This window comes from Mus pahari, chromosome 1, assembly GCF_900095145.1.
Source record: "Mus pahari chromosome 1, PAHARI_EIJ_v1.1, whole genome shotgun sequence".
Taxonomy (NCBI): Eukaryota; Metazoa; Chordata; class Mammalia; order Rodentia; family Muridae; genus Mus; species Mus pahari.
This window is the reverse complement of record NC_034590.1, coordinates 130,606,725-130,620,686: the sequence shown is the minus strand read 5'-3', so window position 1 is coordinate 130,620,686 and position 13,962 is coordinate 130,606,725. Positions and strand designations below refer to the sequence as shown.

The 13,962-nt window shown below is 44.0% G+C and overlaps 1 protein-coding gene across 2 annotated transcripts in view; it reads right to left on the bottom strand.

Annotated features, from left to right (window-relative positions):
• Nmrk1 (nicotinamide riboside kinase 1) overlaps nucleotides 1-13,962 on the bottom strand; it is a 21,459-nt gene that overhangs the window by 4,102 nt on the left and 3,395 nt on the right. For both annotated transcript variants that reach the window (XM_029543358.1, XM_029543356.1), the window contains exons 2-8: nucleotides 13,263-13,326; nucleotides 9,960-10,050; nucleotides 9,638-9,686; nucleotides 6,942-7,089; nucleotides 6,722-6,793; nucleotides 5,916-6,022; nucleotides 2,845-2,928 (exon numbers count right to left, since the gene is read on the bottom strand). In XM_029543358.1, the coding sequence (XP_029399218.1) occupies nucleotides 2,845-2,928; nucleotides 5,916-6,022; nucleotides 6,722-6,793; nucleotides 6,942-7,089; nucleotides 9,638-9,686; nucleotides 9,960-10,050; nucleotides 13,263-13,291 (580 nt within the window). In that variant the 5' untranslated portion in view covers nucleotides 13,292-13,326. The remainder of the gene's footprint in view (nucleotides 1-2,844; nucleotides 2,929-5,915; nucleotides 6,023-6,721; nucleotides 6,794-6,941; nucleotides 7,090-9,637; nucleotides 9,687-9,959; nucleotides 10,051-13,262; nucleotides 13,327-13,962) is intronic.

Genomic DNA, 13,962 nt, shown 5'->3' with positions numbered 1-13,962 from the left:
CAGAGGGTATTTACATGAGGAGGTGGAGAGAGAGTGAGAGAGAGAGAGAGAGAGAGAGAGAGAGAGAGAGAGAGAGAGAGAGAGACTGACTCATACATGGACAGGTACTATCTTGTGGGTTTACAGCACATGCTGCTACATGCCAGCTCTTCTTGGTCCCTGTGGCAGATAAAAAAAGGACTTGAGGCAGCACGGGAGTATGACTAGAGCTCCCACTTAGATACTAAGGCCAAATTTCAATATATCACTTAGTCACTAGTAGGGAACTGAGTCTAAGTCTTGGCCATGACTAAGATGACAGATACTGGTATCCAGGCACTTAAGTGCCCCCGAAGCCTCTCTCTGGACCAGGAAGAGGATCTGGTCTCTCTTAGATGAGTAGTTCTGGCTCAAGGTTATCATTTATGAAAACTGAAGAGCCCTGGGCTGCATTATGGGAAACCTACCTCCGTCAGAGTAACACATGGCATGGGTGGGAAGGCAGGGGTGGGAAGGCAGGGGTGGGAAGGCAGGGGTGGGAAGGCAGGGGTGGGAAGGCAGGGGAGGGAAGACTTAGTATGGATTATTAGTTCTATTTATAAGAAGAAAATTTAACATGGTCCTAACATTTCCTCAAAGGGCTTCGTGCCTGTGGGAAGGACTGACCTTGCAGTCAACAACAGTCAGGGTCAACGGGCTGCCCGGATGGCTTGGATGGTTAGTGAGAGAGGAGTTGATGAGGAGAGAGTCAATGTAATTCTTACCGGGTCACTGACTGTGGCCTACAGTATGTTTGTCTCACCCTACACCTTGCTACAGTCTTCCCTGCTGTTGGGGTCTATGATGCTTTCTCTTGAACCAGCTGACTGTGACATTTTATCTGCTTTAGCCACAGGTCTTCTCCTTTTTCTGAGACAGGGTGTCACTCTGTAGCTGAAGTTATTATTGAACTCGTGACTTCCTGCCTCCTCTAAACTAAGTGCTGTGACACTTGGCATGCACCACCAGCTCAGCATAGGAATCACTTTAATTGCTTCTTAAGGATTTATTTTTATAACACTGGGTGTGGTGACACATGCCTTTAATCCCAGCTCTAGGGTGGCAGAAGCAGGTTGGATTTCTGTGAGTTCAAGGCCAGCCTGTTTTACATAGTTCAAGGCTACTCAGGGCTACACAATGTGGCCCTTACTTAAAATTATTATTATTATTATTTTTTTTTACTTTGTGTGTGTGTGTGTGTGAGAGAGAGAGAGAGAGAGAGAGAGAGAGAGAGAGAGAGAGAGAGAGAGAGAGAGAGAGGTGTACATATGCACACAGGTGCGACCAGTGGCTAGAAGAAAGTGTCAGATTTCCAGGCAGCTGTAAGCAGGAAACTGGGCCCCAGTCCTCTTTGAGAGCAGCAACAGTTCTTAACTGCTGAGTCATTCTCTAACTCCTATTTTCATTCTTATGACTCAAATCTAGCAGCAGTTAGAGCTAGAGATTTGCCCTCCCACCCCGGTGTTCCTTCTTTCTTCTGGGTTCTTTACACTTTTTTCTGATCTGCTTTCTCTATAAAAAATTTTAAAAACCAAGACTCACCCAGGGGGTCTTCAACCATGGTGGCGTATATGATTAAGTTATGACCAACCAATCACATGCCATCTCTCCAGCCATAGTAATAGCTTTAGTAAGTCATGTGATCTAAGATAAATCAATGCAAAAATATTCCCTGGAGCATTTTAGCTGAGTTAAGTTGGAAAATTATTTTTTAGAACACTGTTGAAGATTGCTAGGCAGTGGTGGTGCATACCTGTAATCCCAGCACTAGGGAGGCAGAGGCAGGTAGATATCTAAATTAGAAGCCAGTATGGTCTACAAACTGACTTTCAGGATGGCCAGGGATACACAGAGAAACCCTGTCTTGAAAACAAACAATCAGGGGCTGTAAAGATGGCTCAGTGGTTAAAAGCATTGACTGCTCTTCCAGAGGTCTTGAGTTCAATTCCCAGCAACCACATGGTGGCTCACAACTATCCGTAAGGAAATCTGACTCCCTCTTCTGGAGTGTCTAAAGACAGCTACAGTGTACTTACATATAATAAATCTTAAAAAAAAGAAAACAAACAATCAACAACAACAACAAAAACTCCACAAAACTGTTGAAGGCTGAAGGCTGGATATAGCCTAGTTATGCTAAGCATATGAAGGCCTGGATTTACTTCCTAGCACCACAAAACCAAATCTGTATAAAATAAATCATTTTATTTTAGCTAGAAAGTAGTAAAGTTAGAGCAGGAATATCCAGCTCCCCAATTTATCCACTAACAACAGTTGTGCTAAGAGTAAACTATCACTTCATGCTGAATGCCAAGAGCCTGATTTCAAAATAAATCCAAACAGAACTGTAGCGGAGCCCTGAGGACAGTTCTAGCCTTGTACTCCAGCTGAGCCTAAAGTCATCGACACTCCTGGATCTTCTTTTCATTGGAGCCAGCTTTAGGTGGTTTTCTACATCTTTCAGAAATGTTGTATTTGCCAAACAGAAACTTTATGGAAATATTTGAGAGAATAAAGCCAAGGGGGAGCTCCAACTCTACCAGAATCAACATCTCAGGCACATATGGTCTGTCTCCTGCTCTGAGTTTAAATAACATTCAAACCACTAAGAGGTGTAACAAAGATAAATATTTCCAAACCTAAAGCTATCTGACAAACAAAATGATCAAGATCCAGCCGGGCACCGAATCTCTGACTCTGGGTTATTCTCAAGCAAAGGACAAATAAATGTAGTCCATGTGAAATGTGTGCACACCGTTCTTGCTATGCAGTCAACTGTTGTTAATATCCTTTCTCCACCACACAATTTGATACAAGAACACTTACCATTTTGCTTCTCTAGTTCTCGCTTGACATCTTCATACACCTGAGAAAAGAGGTCCTCTTCAGACCTTGTTCCATCCAGGTAAACTGAAAAGTGAAAAATAGCAGTACAAATGTTGACAGGCTTATTAGTAAAGGATGCTCTAGCATTTCTGTAAAACACCAATAGCTTCCACCGAGCAGCCCAGGACTATGGCCTAAGGAGGGAAGGAGGGAGGAAAGGAGGGAAGGAAGAAGGGAGGGAGGGAAGAAGGGAAGGAAGGAAGAAGGTAGGGAGGGAAGGAGGGAGGGGAGGAACGAAAAGCAAAGAGAGAGGTTATGTGCTGTGCATATGGCACACACTGTGTATCCATTTCTTCTGCTTTGCGACATTCCCTCCCAGAGGGAGAAAGGAGGCTTGTAAGACTCCAAAGTAGGGCTGGAGAGATGGCTCAGTGGTTAAGAGCACTGACTGCTCTTCTGGAGGTCCTGAGTTCAAATCCCAGCAAACACATGGTGGCTCACAACCATTAATAATGAAATCTGATGCCCTCTTCTGGTGTGTCTGATGACAGCTACAGTGTACTTATATACAATAAATAAAGTCTTTAAAAACCAAAGTAAATGAACTTATTAGCTCATTGAACTCCTGAGAGTTAGATTCACAAAGATCCTTCCAGAGGTAGCATTAGCAGTAACAACTGCTGAGGACAGAAGACTCTCCCATGCCCAGAGCAGCCAGAAGGTTGTACAGGCCGCTTTTGTGAGGCATCACCATGGTGAGGTAGGCTTTTTTGGTGATGCAACCGCCGCTGAGTCACCACACTCCTGTCTGGAACTCCAATAAACTCACTGGTTCACTAAGCCAGACATGGAACAGTATGCTTGGTTTGTCATTGGTGCCTGACTGTCACACAATAGCATGTCAGGAGTCCCAGAGAGGAGCAATTCCCCAACTGGGATCAACTGTGACACTTTTTTTTTTTTTTTTTTTTTNGTTTTTTGAGACAGGGTTTCTCCGTGTAGCCCTGGCTGTCCTGGAACTCACTTTGTAGACCAGGCTGGCCTCGAACTCAGAAATCCGCCTGCCTCTGCCTCTGCCTCCCAAGTGCTGGGATTAAAGGCGTGCGCCACCATGCCCGGCAACTGTGACACTTTTAAACTGTGTGTCAGACTGGACTTTTGTCACACACTACCGAGACCACAGGTACATCTTTTTAATAAAATTCACACAAATACTGTTGAAGAAAAAGAAGTTACCTGGATTGAAGAGAAAAGGACCCTCTAGTTATAATAAAGGAAGGATAAGGAAGTCTGAAGAGGACTTGCCTGTTGGGAAGTGTAAGGGGCTTAGCAGCAGGGGAAGGAACAGCCTGGGAGAGGATGCTTTGGAGAAGGGCTGTGCCCTGATGTCTCTTTAGGTTTTATCCCCAAAAGCTGGAAACCATGGACAGACTGCATTTAAGCAGGATGTCTGAACTTTTCTTGTGATAAAACACTCTACCCCAAAACAGCTTGGGGAATAAAGGGTTTGTTTGACTTATGCTTCTAGACCACAACTCATTGAGGAAAGTCAGGACAGAAACTCAAGGTACCGGTCACAGGAACGAGATAGAGGAACGCTGTTCACTGGCTTGCTCTCTGGCCCTCTCAGTTAGATTTCCTCTACATCCCAGGTCCACCTGCCTAGGGTGGCAAGCTCACTGTGAGAGAGGCCCTCCCACACCAATTATCAGGCAAGACAATCTGTCACAGAAGTGGCTACAGGCTGATGTGCTCTAGGCAATAATTCAGTTGAGCCTCCCTCAGAAGACTCTACTGTGAAGTTGACAGCTGACATTAACTAGGACACAGGGCAAGGATAAAGCTAGACTTGCAGTTTAGGAGGAGGAAGCAAAGGGTGTAAGAGGATGTTTCTCCTGTATAGCACAGTAGCTGCTGGTGCAGGCATAACCCAGAAATAGTGCTGAGATGGACTCTGTGACCTTTCTGCACATATCAGAACAAAGCTGTCTTCCCAGAGGCCAACAGGCTCCTTTTCCTATGGATGAATCCCCTTTGTTCTGAAAACTATGCCAGTCTGATTCCTCTGCCCTGTCTCTTGTGGAGACTTATGCCATCATCTCCACAAGAGCACTCTATTCCAGGGATAGTCGTTTAGCCCAGGCCCAAGTATTCATATTGCCTCCAAATCTATACATTGTCTATAAGGAACCTCAATCTTATTTCCTTCAAAACATGTATGTAGTCCTTGCTCCCATAACCACATTTTCCCCCCAAAATAACACCTGTTGGGTCCTGGAGTGTCTGTCATCTTTAACACCCCCAGTCCCATTTCTACTGATTACTTATGTTCAGCACAGTGACTTCTAATTCTACCCTCCAGATCTCAAGAGATCTTACTGAAAAGATTATGTGCCAATCACGACCATGTTTCAAGCCTCTCTGTAGAGAGCTTCCTAATTCTCTTTGGCTATCCTATTGTCATCAGAGGGTCTGGCCCTTGCCTGTATCATCATGGTCAGCAGCGGCACATCCTTTCCTTGTTCTTCTCTACTGCAAACACAACAGCCTCTTTCAGGTAATATACATGCCTTCCTGTTCCCAGGTCTTTTCTAGGTTCTTTCTGTGGCCTGGATGACAGTCACACCCCCCCCCCAACTTAACTTTTCCCCACCTCAGTCTAGCTGAACTCATATGAGTTACAAGGAGCTTTCTCAAGGAACTTGGAGGTGGGTGGTCTGCCTGCCACCTAATATCAGTGCTTACCCTGGGGAAGAGGTATGCTTATAAAGCTCACACTTTTAATAGCTTTTCGCCATGACATAGCAGCCGGGGAGAGTAGAGACTGGGTCTGCCTTGCTTCCCTTCCATCGCCATGGGCAACATTCAGGCAGGGATGGTTCAATGAATGATCGATCATTTGGAATCTGGCAAGCTTAACAAAAACTGCCATTTGAAAAAGAAACCAGCCAGAACCAGTTGCAGAAGAGGAGAGCCCAGAGAGTACGGAGAGTACCTGAGCACCTCTTTAAAAAGTACTTTGATGTAAAAAATAAGACACTAAAGGCCTTAAAGGGGAGAGAGGTACTTACTGATGTCCCAGGTAATGGAGTTCATATCCTGTCTGTGCTTTAGGTACATGGGCCACACGTGGCCATCGAAGTACCCTGGAGGGTCTGGAGGCTCATATACTCTGGTACTGGAAAAGCATACAGGAAACAAGGTTATGATTGACCAAGTAAATAGATCACTGGTCAAGAGAATGTGAAAATCATTCAGGTTAAATCTAAAGAGGAAATCAGACCACTTGTTTTAGCCTCTATTGTAGTGAGAAAGGGAGAAAACTGGCTTTAGTTCCAAACCAATCTAAAACATAAGCCTGGAATCCACTATTTCATACTTATCCTTTCTCTGCCTCTTGTGTCTTATAGAAGAATGATGGGATGAGTACAAGAAGAAACAAGGAGAGAGATACTAAGAGGCTGGCTCACTCTCCTTCCAGCTGGTGTTCTCTGCAGCTAGAACAGACCACGTCATGAAGGGTGAGGGACAAGGAGCTGATGGGATGCCATCCTGTCTTTCCTGTACTTTGATGTGAATGAGAAGAAAAAGGCCTTCAAGGGGAAAGGCACTTTCCAATCTCCCCAATGACGGTGTTCATTTCTTACTGGTGCTTCAGGTACATGGGCCACATGTGGTTGTCCAAGTACCCCCGGGGGGCTGACAGGATGACACTGGCCCTTTTTCTTAGAGAAGTTACCCTATACTACCCAATGTGAGAAGCATTTATAGAAAAGTATTTGATTTCGGGGTTAAGACTTTTCAGTAATGGCACTTTTCTAGTTTTTCCTGTATTTCATCTTTGGAATAACAATGCACAGACAGTTCCCAGACGTACCTCCTTCTCCTCTTGCATTCTTCATATGGAACGGTCAGGAAGTAGCTTCTGTTCCATATGGTGTCCAGAGGCCTACGGTGACACCATATTCAGGTCACAAGGCTCTCCCTCCTCCACACCAGCATCCCTTTTCCACACCAGCATCTGTCCTCCTCCCACCCCCACATCCCTCCTCCACCCCCACATTCCTTCAAGTTGGTATTGCAGTAGGAAGGCTTACTTATAATTAAAGAGAAGGAAACCTTCAATAATTAAAATGGGAACCCCTTGAGCACTTTCCAAGGCTGCTGGTCCCGCAGAGCTTCCTGGGTTTTCCATCCAACAGGAAATGGCTGACATCATTTTTTCCATATTAAGTGCTTCAAGCACTGAGGAAAACATAAAACACATGGAATTAATATAGCACTTTTTCTGGGAGGGGGAGATGGCTTTTGTGATAAGCATCTCCAGGGCTCTGTACATGTACGACATGAGAGCAGTCAACTTATCCTTCAAGGTATCTAATAGTAAATACCTTAAATGCTCAGTTAAAACACTGATAGAGAGATATTTAAGTGGTATGTCTAAGGTATTTTTATTATGGAAAAATAATGATGTACAAATATAAAATACAATGAATAGCATGCTACTGTTTCTAGCTATACTTTTTTTTACGTTGATGTATTTACTGTGTATGTGCGGAGGTTAGAGGACATCTTGAGGGATTCAGTTCTGTCCTTCTACCGTGGGGGTCCCAGGGATGTAGCTCAGGCTGTCAGGCTTGATGGTAAGCGCCTTTTCTGAGTTCTCTCACTCACTCTCCAGCTTTGGCTACCATAAACACATGGCTGACTACCACATCAACTCCTTCCTGATACTGAACAATTAAAAATGTATGGTACCAAAGACTGAACCCAGGATTTTCTGGTTGTTAGGCAAGCACTCAACCACTGAACTATATCTCCAGCCAGATCCTTAAAAATAAAAATTAGCCGGGCGTGGTGGCGCACGCCTTTAATCCCAGCACTCAGGAGGCAGAGGCAGGAGGATTTCTGAGTTCGAGGCCAGCCTGGTCTACAAAGTAAGTTCCAGGACAAGGACAGCCAGGGCTACACAGAGAAACCCTGTCTTGAAAAACAACAAAAAAATAAATAAAAATAAAAATTAAATTAGGTCTGGAGAGATGGCTTAGTGGCCAAGAGTACCCAATGCTCTTCAAGAAGACACAGGTCAATTCCTAGTACCCATATGGTGGCTCACAACTGCCTAGAACTCCAATTTTGGAAGACGAAATGTCTATAGACATATTTGAAAGATAAATTACATATTATACTGTATTTGGAAAGTAGCTACTATTTTTAATATTATTAAATGAGAAGCTCTTCGTTTTGTTTTTTTTTTTTTTTTATGTTTATGGGTGTTTTGCCTGCATGTATGTGGGTGCACGTGTGTGCAGTGCCCACAGAGGACAGAAGAAAGCTCCTGGATCCCTGGCTAGTCTCCAAGGTGTAGGACACATGAGCTCATGGCAGGGACATCTCAAAGCATTTGAGAGACATACGCATGTTGGTCTGTCACTCCATGCAGTGTGCACAGGGCGACTGCTCTGCAGTGACCATGTCCTTGGGTCATTATCCTGCTGTTAAACTTCTTTGTTTACTTCAGAACTGGAGGAAAGGTGATTGGCAATTACTTGGTGTTGATAGGCCCACCGGCTTGCATTTCGGAAGTGCTTACTCACCTTCTTTTAGAGTTTTTTTCTTATTGAAGTATTCATTTTTTAATTAGCAGCCTATGAGGACTCCCCAATGAATATATAATGCTTGGAGACTGTTGACATTGTTTTCCACTCTTTATAAAATGTTTTCTAACTTTTAGAATAAGGGGAGCGAAGGACCAACGAATGGAGGTTGAAATGACATAGAACAGCAAGGAACAGACGTGGCCTGACAATTACTCTTTGTAAGAACTGGCACACAGCACCGCGCCTTCAGACCCTCAGAGTTAGTGAACATGACCTTTTAGGAGAGTCCCCTCTGTTGGTCTGCACACAGACTAAGGAAAGCTGCTAACTAGAAAAGAGTAAGGACACAAACTCTATTATGCTCGTCTCTCCAGGAAAAGAAACACTTTCTGGCTGATTTTAATTCCTTGGCTTCCAACAGAATTAGCCTGGGTCAAGAGAATGGAGTGAGTCTGAGATACATTTCAAGATTTTCTAAGTAGTAAAACAAATAAACCTGCTTCTAAGGGCTTGGCTGTCAGGAAGGGAGGCTGGACTCATGAAAGCTCAGTCCGGTGTAGATGAAAAGTTCTGGTGGGGGAGGGTCAAAGTGTTCAGCATGGCTAGCCACATCTGCCCACGTCAGGGAGGGACAGATAGATGGCAAACCTACTGTGCCCTAGCTTCTGGAAAAACATCTATCATTCCAGTTTTAAGTTTGAAATATAAATCTGTGGGAAATGTTCTATTTACTTAAATAGCTGAACAGAGATAAAAAAAAAAGCTACAGAGGCAGGCTTAAAGTACAGTAATCTTTAAACATTCAGAACTTTATTAAATTATTTGTGTGTGCGTGTGTGTGTGTGTGTGTGTGTGTGTGTGTGTGTGTAGGGCAAGCGTGTATGATGTGTTAGGGTGTGTGCATGGGGGGGCACTCATGTATAATGTGTTAGGATATGTGTGTGTGCACGGCCACAGCATACTTGTGGAGATCAGGGGGTAACTTTGTGGAAGTGTCTCCTTCCATCTTTCCAAAGGTTCTAGGAAATCAAACTTAGGTTGTCAGGCTTACGTGACAAGTGCTTTTAATCATGGGGCCTTCTTGCCCTCCCTATTTAAACATTTAATATTATGTTAACAGAGACAGAAGTTTTTTGGATTTGAAAAAGAAAATGAATTTAACCTCATAATATTCAACATGTGGCTGTACTTACCATCATACTGCAAAAAACCATTTTCATCTATGTCTATCTCAGACTCTGGCTGGAAAAAAATTTAAAAGAATCCATCAAAACACTATGGAGGACAGAAATGGTGCAATTATAAACAATTAAAAAGATAAGCCTTTAAGAAATGTTTTGGAAAATGAGGAACAAGCTCGAAGGTGGTCACTGATGGATGGTGCCCTCTAGTGGGCAGGTAACACTATGGCACCCAGTTTATTCTTTATAGCTTTTGGCTATAATTTAATTAACTTTGTCGTGAAAGCTTTGTGTGTGTGTGTTCAATAAGTTATCTAAGAAGCTTCATAGATACCTTGAAGAAGTCATCCTGAGATATGACGCTGCAATTGGGAAGGTGTTTCTGCAAGTTCTTAGCCAGGGTAGTCTTCCCTCCGTTTGTCACGCTGAGCCAAGAAAAATCACGAGGTCCAAGAAGTCATTAGGGAACATGGAACATTCTTTTTTCGTTGTTTTTGTTTTTTGTTTTTTCGAGACAGGGTTTCTCTGTGTAGCCCTGGCTGTCCTGGAACTCACTTTGTAGACCAGGCTGGCCTCGAACTCAGAAATCCACCTGCCTCTGCCTCCCCAGTGCTGGGATTAAAGGTGTGCGCCACCATGCCCGGCTACACATCCTGTGCCATGCCTCTCCCTCCCCTCTCCCCTCTCTGTGACTGGGCCCAGGTGGAGGCCCACTGTTACTGTTCCCCTCGGGTCAGTGTCTGTTGCCTCTGGCTGGACTGTGACATCTGGAGATACAGGTGCCTGATGAACTTGTGTGTCCTGTTTCCGGCTCTCCTGCATGGGGGAGGCATTTCTCTAGTTAATCTTTCTTTTCTCTTTGGGTGTTTCTTCTGAAACAGTAGTCATGCTGTCCTTATTGACCCACTTGGGTAGCTAGCTCGGGCTGCCCTTGAACTTACAGCGGACCTTTGGTTGGAACCTCCTGAGTATTGAGATTACAGGTATCAGTCACCATGCCTGGCTTATGCTATCATTTTTTTCGAAGAGGTGATTGGCTCAGAGCTCTGTCACATGCAAAGGGTCTATGGAAGAATTCAGGGTCATAGTCAAGTTGAAAGAGATTATACCACCTTCACTCAATTCTAACAGGATATTAGCAGCTTCTTTTATTGTACGCAATAAACTACAGTTTTGACAGTGCTTTGACTTGGACGTCTACAAGAACTGCATGCTGAGGTAGAAGTGGGCAGATGGAGTATCACCAATGCTCATTATTGTTTCAAACTTACATATGCTGTTTATTACACCGCAAGGATCCATCACAAGCTCACAGATTTGCTTGCAGAGGCTTTATGGCTGTATACTAATAACTTGACTTTCTTTGAATTCCCGTGTTTTATTTTGTGCATTTAAAGTCACCCTGAACACACATCAAGACTTCGCCACACACCAAATGTCCATAGCATAAAAGTCCTGACTGTACATCTACTGGCAAGAACCTGTGATTCATTCTGGCTGAGATCAACACCATAATGTTTATTATCTACAGAGGGATACATTCATCAAAAGTACTTGTGAGGCACGTGGCTTTAATTCTAGTACTCAGGAGCCAGGGGCAGGTGGATCTTTTGGGAGTTTAAAGCCACCCTGGTCTACACAGTGAGTTCCAGGCCAGCAAGGGCTACATAGGAAGGCCCTGACTATGTTTAAAACAACAAGAAATCACAAACCACCAAAAGGATCCAGCCTACCAAACAATAAAAACAACAAAACCCAAAGAAAGCTTACTGTATATAAACTATCATGTAAATACCATATTATATCTGTAGAAGATATACTAGAAGATATTAGATAGATAGATAGAAGATATTCATTAATAAGACTGTCCATTTTACCTTACAATACACATGTAGGTAGGTTATGGGGGCTGTTATTCTATATACTGAGAACCTTCTATTCTTTAACAAAAATTCGACCTTTTCTTCTTTAAGAAAAATGTCTATAGACCATGCCGATAGTCCATATTCAAGAGGCCACGCTTTTGTTTAAAAGGATGCAACTTCACTGTGGTCTAGCAATCTGGCAAGAAAACATGTCATTTCTTACACTTATTCTTTAAGATCATATAACTGAATCAGCGATAAATAGAGCCCTTCCCATTGATTCAGCAGAAGCCACACAGAGGGAAGCACTTTTTGCAGGAATCCTGCAGGAATGTACGGACTGGGGAAGAGTTTTGGCACAGAGCTCAGAGCCTGCAATCCGTACTTGGAATGTAACCATCCCGGGTCAGAAGACGCCTCAGGACCCTCAGGACCCCTCCTGTCCCTTCAGCAAGCTCACAACTTCCCTCCCACAAGCTCTCCTGCCCCAGGGAAGAGCTCCAGAGCATGACCTTAGGATCTGAGGGAGAGAACAGTGAGTGTACACAATGCATTTCCCTTCCTTGTTAATGAGTAAATGCACAGAGCTCCTCTTTTTTTTTTTTTTTCAACATGCAAGGTAATAAGAGGGTGCAGAAGTTCAGGTGAAAGCTAAAACCAGTGTTTACAGTTAATCCAATAAGATGAGAATTCTTCTGTAACAGGGTGATATCAATCCCCCATATCCCAGTTGAAGAAAGGGAGGCCTAGGAGGCTGCTTACGGCTGGAGTGGGAAGCAAAGTTTAACTCTAGCAGGGGGTCTTTTTAACACGAGGATTAATAGGATAGACGTGTGTAGGAGAGTTAGAAGATTATAGGGCAGTGATGGCCTACTATGGGAGGGTAGCACAGAGTGTGAAATGAGGGGAAGGACAAGGGTGGTCCTGCAGAGTGACAAACACAGCCTTGGCCCTGGGCAGACGGGAGCCACAAAGAGGCAAGCTGTGCTGCTCAGCTCCCTCTTCATTTCCTCTGCCTGATGCTGGGGTTAGAACCCAGGACCTTCCCCATGCAGGCAAATGCTCTACTACCCAACTAGATGCAGACCCGTCTGAGTCCTAACTGATTCCTGTATTTCACAACTGAGCATCTCCCTCACATTACATTTTTAGTATTTCAAAAGTTTCATCAAATAAAACTCAATGGAGTTTTGTCAATGCAACACATGTGAAGAATGACAAGACACAATCCGGCAGCAAGATAGTCTCTTTCCAATAGCTGCTGATGTCACATTTGCTCGTCAGACTCTGGTGCCGCAGGTCAGGTGACCACACAATTTAGAACGCTTGTGACAGTGGGATACTCGGATTCTATCACACCAGAGCAACACAAAGTAGCCTAGCCAAATAGCACACCTCGTTACCCTAAGGGTGGGGGGAAAGGACTGGATGTAAGGAAGTCTGTATTCCTCATTTCAAAAGCTGGCCATAGAAAACAGAAGGGAGTAATTTTTTTTTTCTTGCACCGTGCCAGAACACCCACATAAGAAATGATAACCCTCCTCTGCCAAAGGAATGACCAATCAGGCCTCATCTCCAGTGTCAGCCCCAGAAAACACATGGAAATACTGTTGACCCTACCTCTTCCTTCCCTGGGAAATCCTGGTCCTCCTCACTGGCAGCACTCTGCCTAGGACTCGGGACTTCCCACAGCTTTCTCTACCATGTCCACTTGAAAAACCATCTGGACATCTGGAGCATCTCATCCAGATGTTTATAGAGGAATTACTCACCCACCAATTCCAATGACAAATGTCTTCATAACTGGCTTTGGAAATCACACCTTCCTAATATATCCTAAAATATATAAAGATAAAATAAAATCAGTATCTGTAGTTGTCTCCAGTTAGTCCTGAGAAGTAGCATCTACAGGGAGTGGATCAGTGGTTTCGAACCTACATCACCCACGCGGCTGGCAATAGCTGATGTTTTCTTGGGGTCTGTTAACTAATATTATACCTGTGTGAACCATTTCCTTGGGTCACCTTGTGATAGGTATTCTTAGTTATCACCTTGACCACATCTAGAATGAACTAAAACTAAAGGAACTGGGTACACCTCCGAGGGACTTTTTAATCATTTGAAGTGGGAAGACTCTCTTAGGGTTTTACTGCTGTGAACAGACACGGTGACCAAGGCAACTCTTATAAAGGACAACATTTAATTGGGGCTGGCTTACAGGTTCAGAGGTTCGGAGGACGAAGGACACTTGCTGTCTTTGCCTGCTTGCTCTCACTCTTGCTAGCAAGTCCTTTTCAGCACTGGCATTAGAACTTAGTACTGTGGGATTCTGGCATACACTGAAGACCAGACGAGACATTAAACCTCATGGGCTGAGCAACTACTGAATTCTTGAAGCCACTCTAATAAATCTCTCTCTCTCTCTCTCTCTCTCTCTCTCTCTCTCTCTCTCTCTCTCTCTCTCTCTCTCTC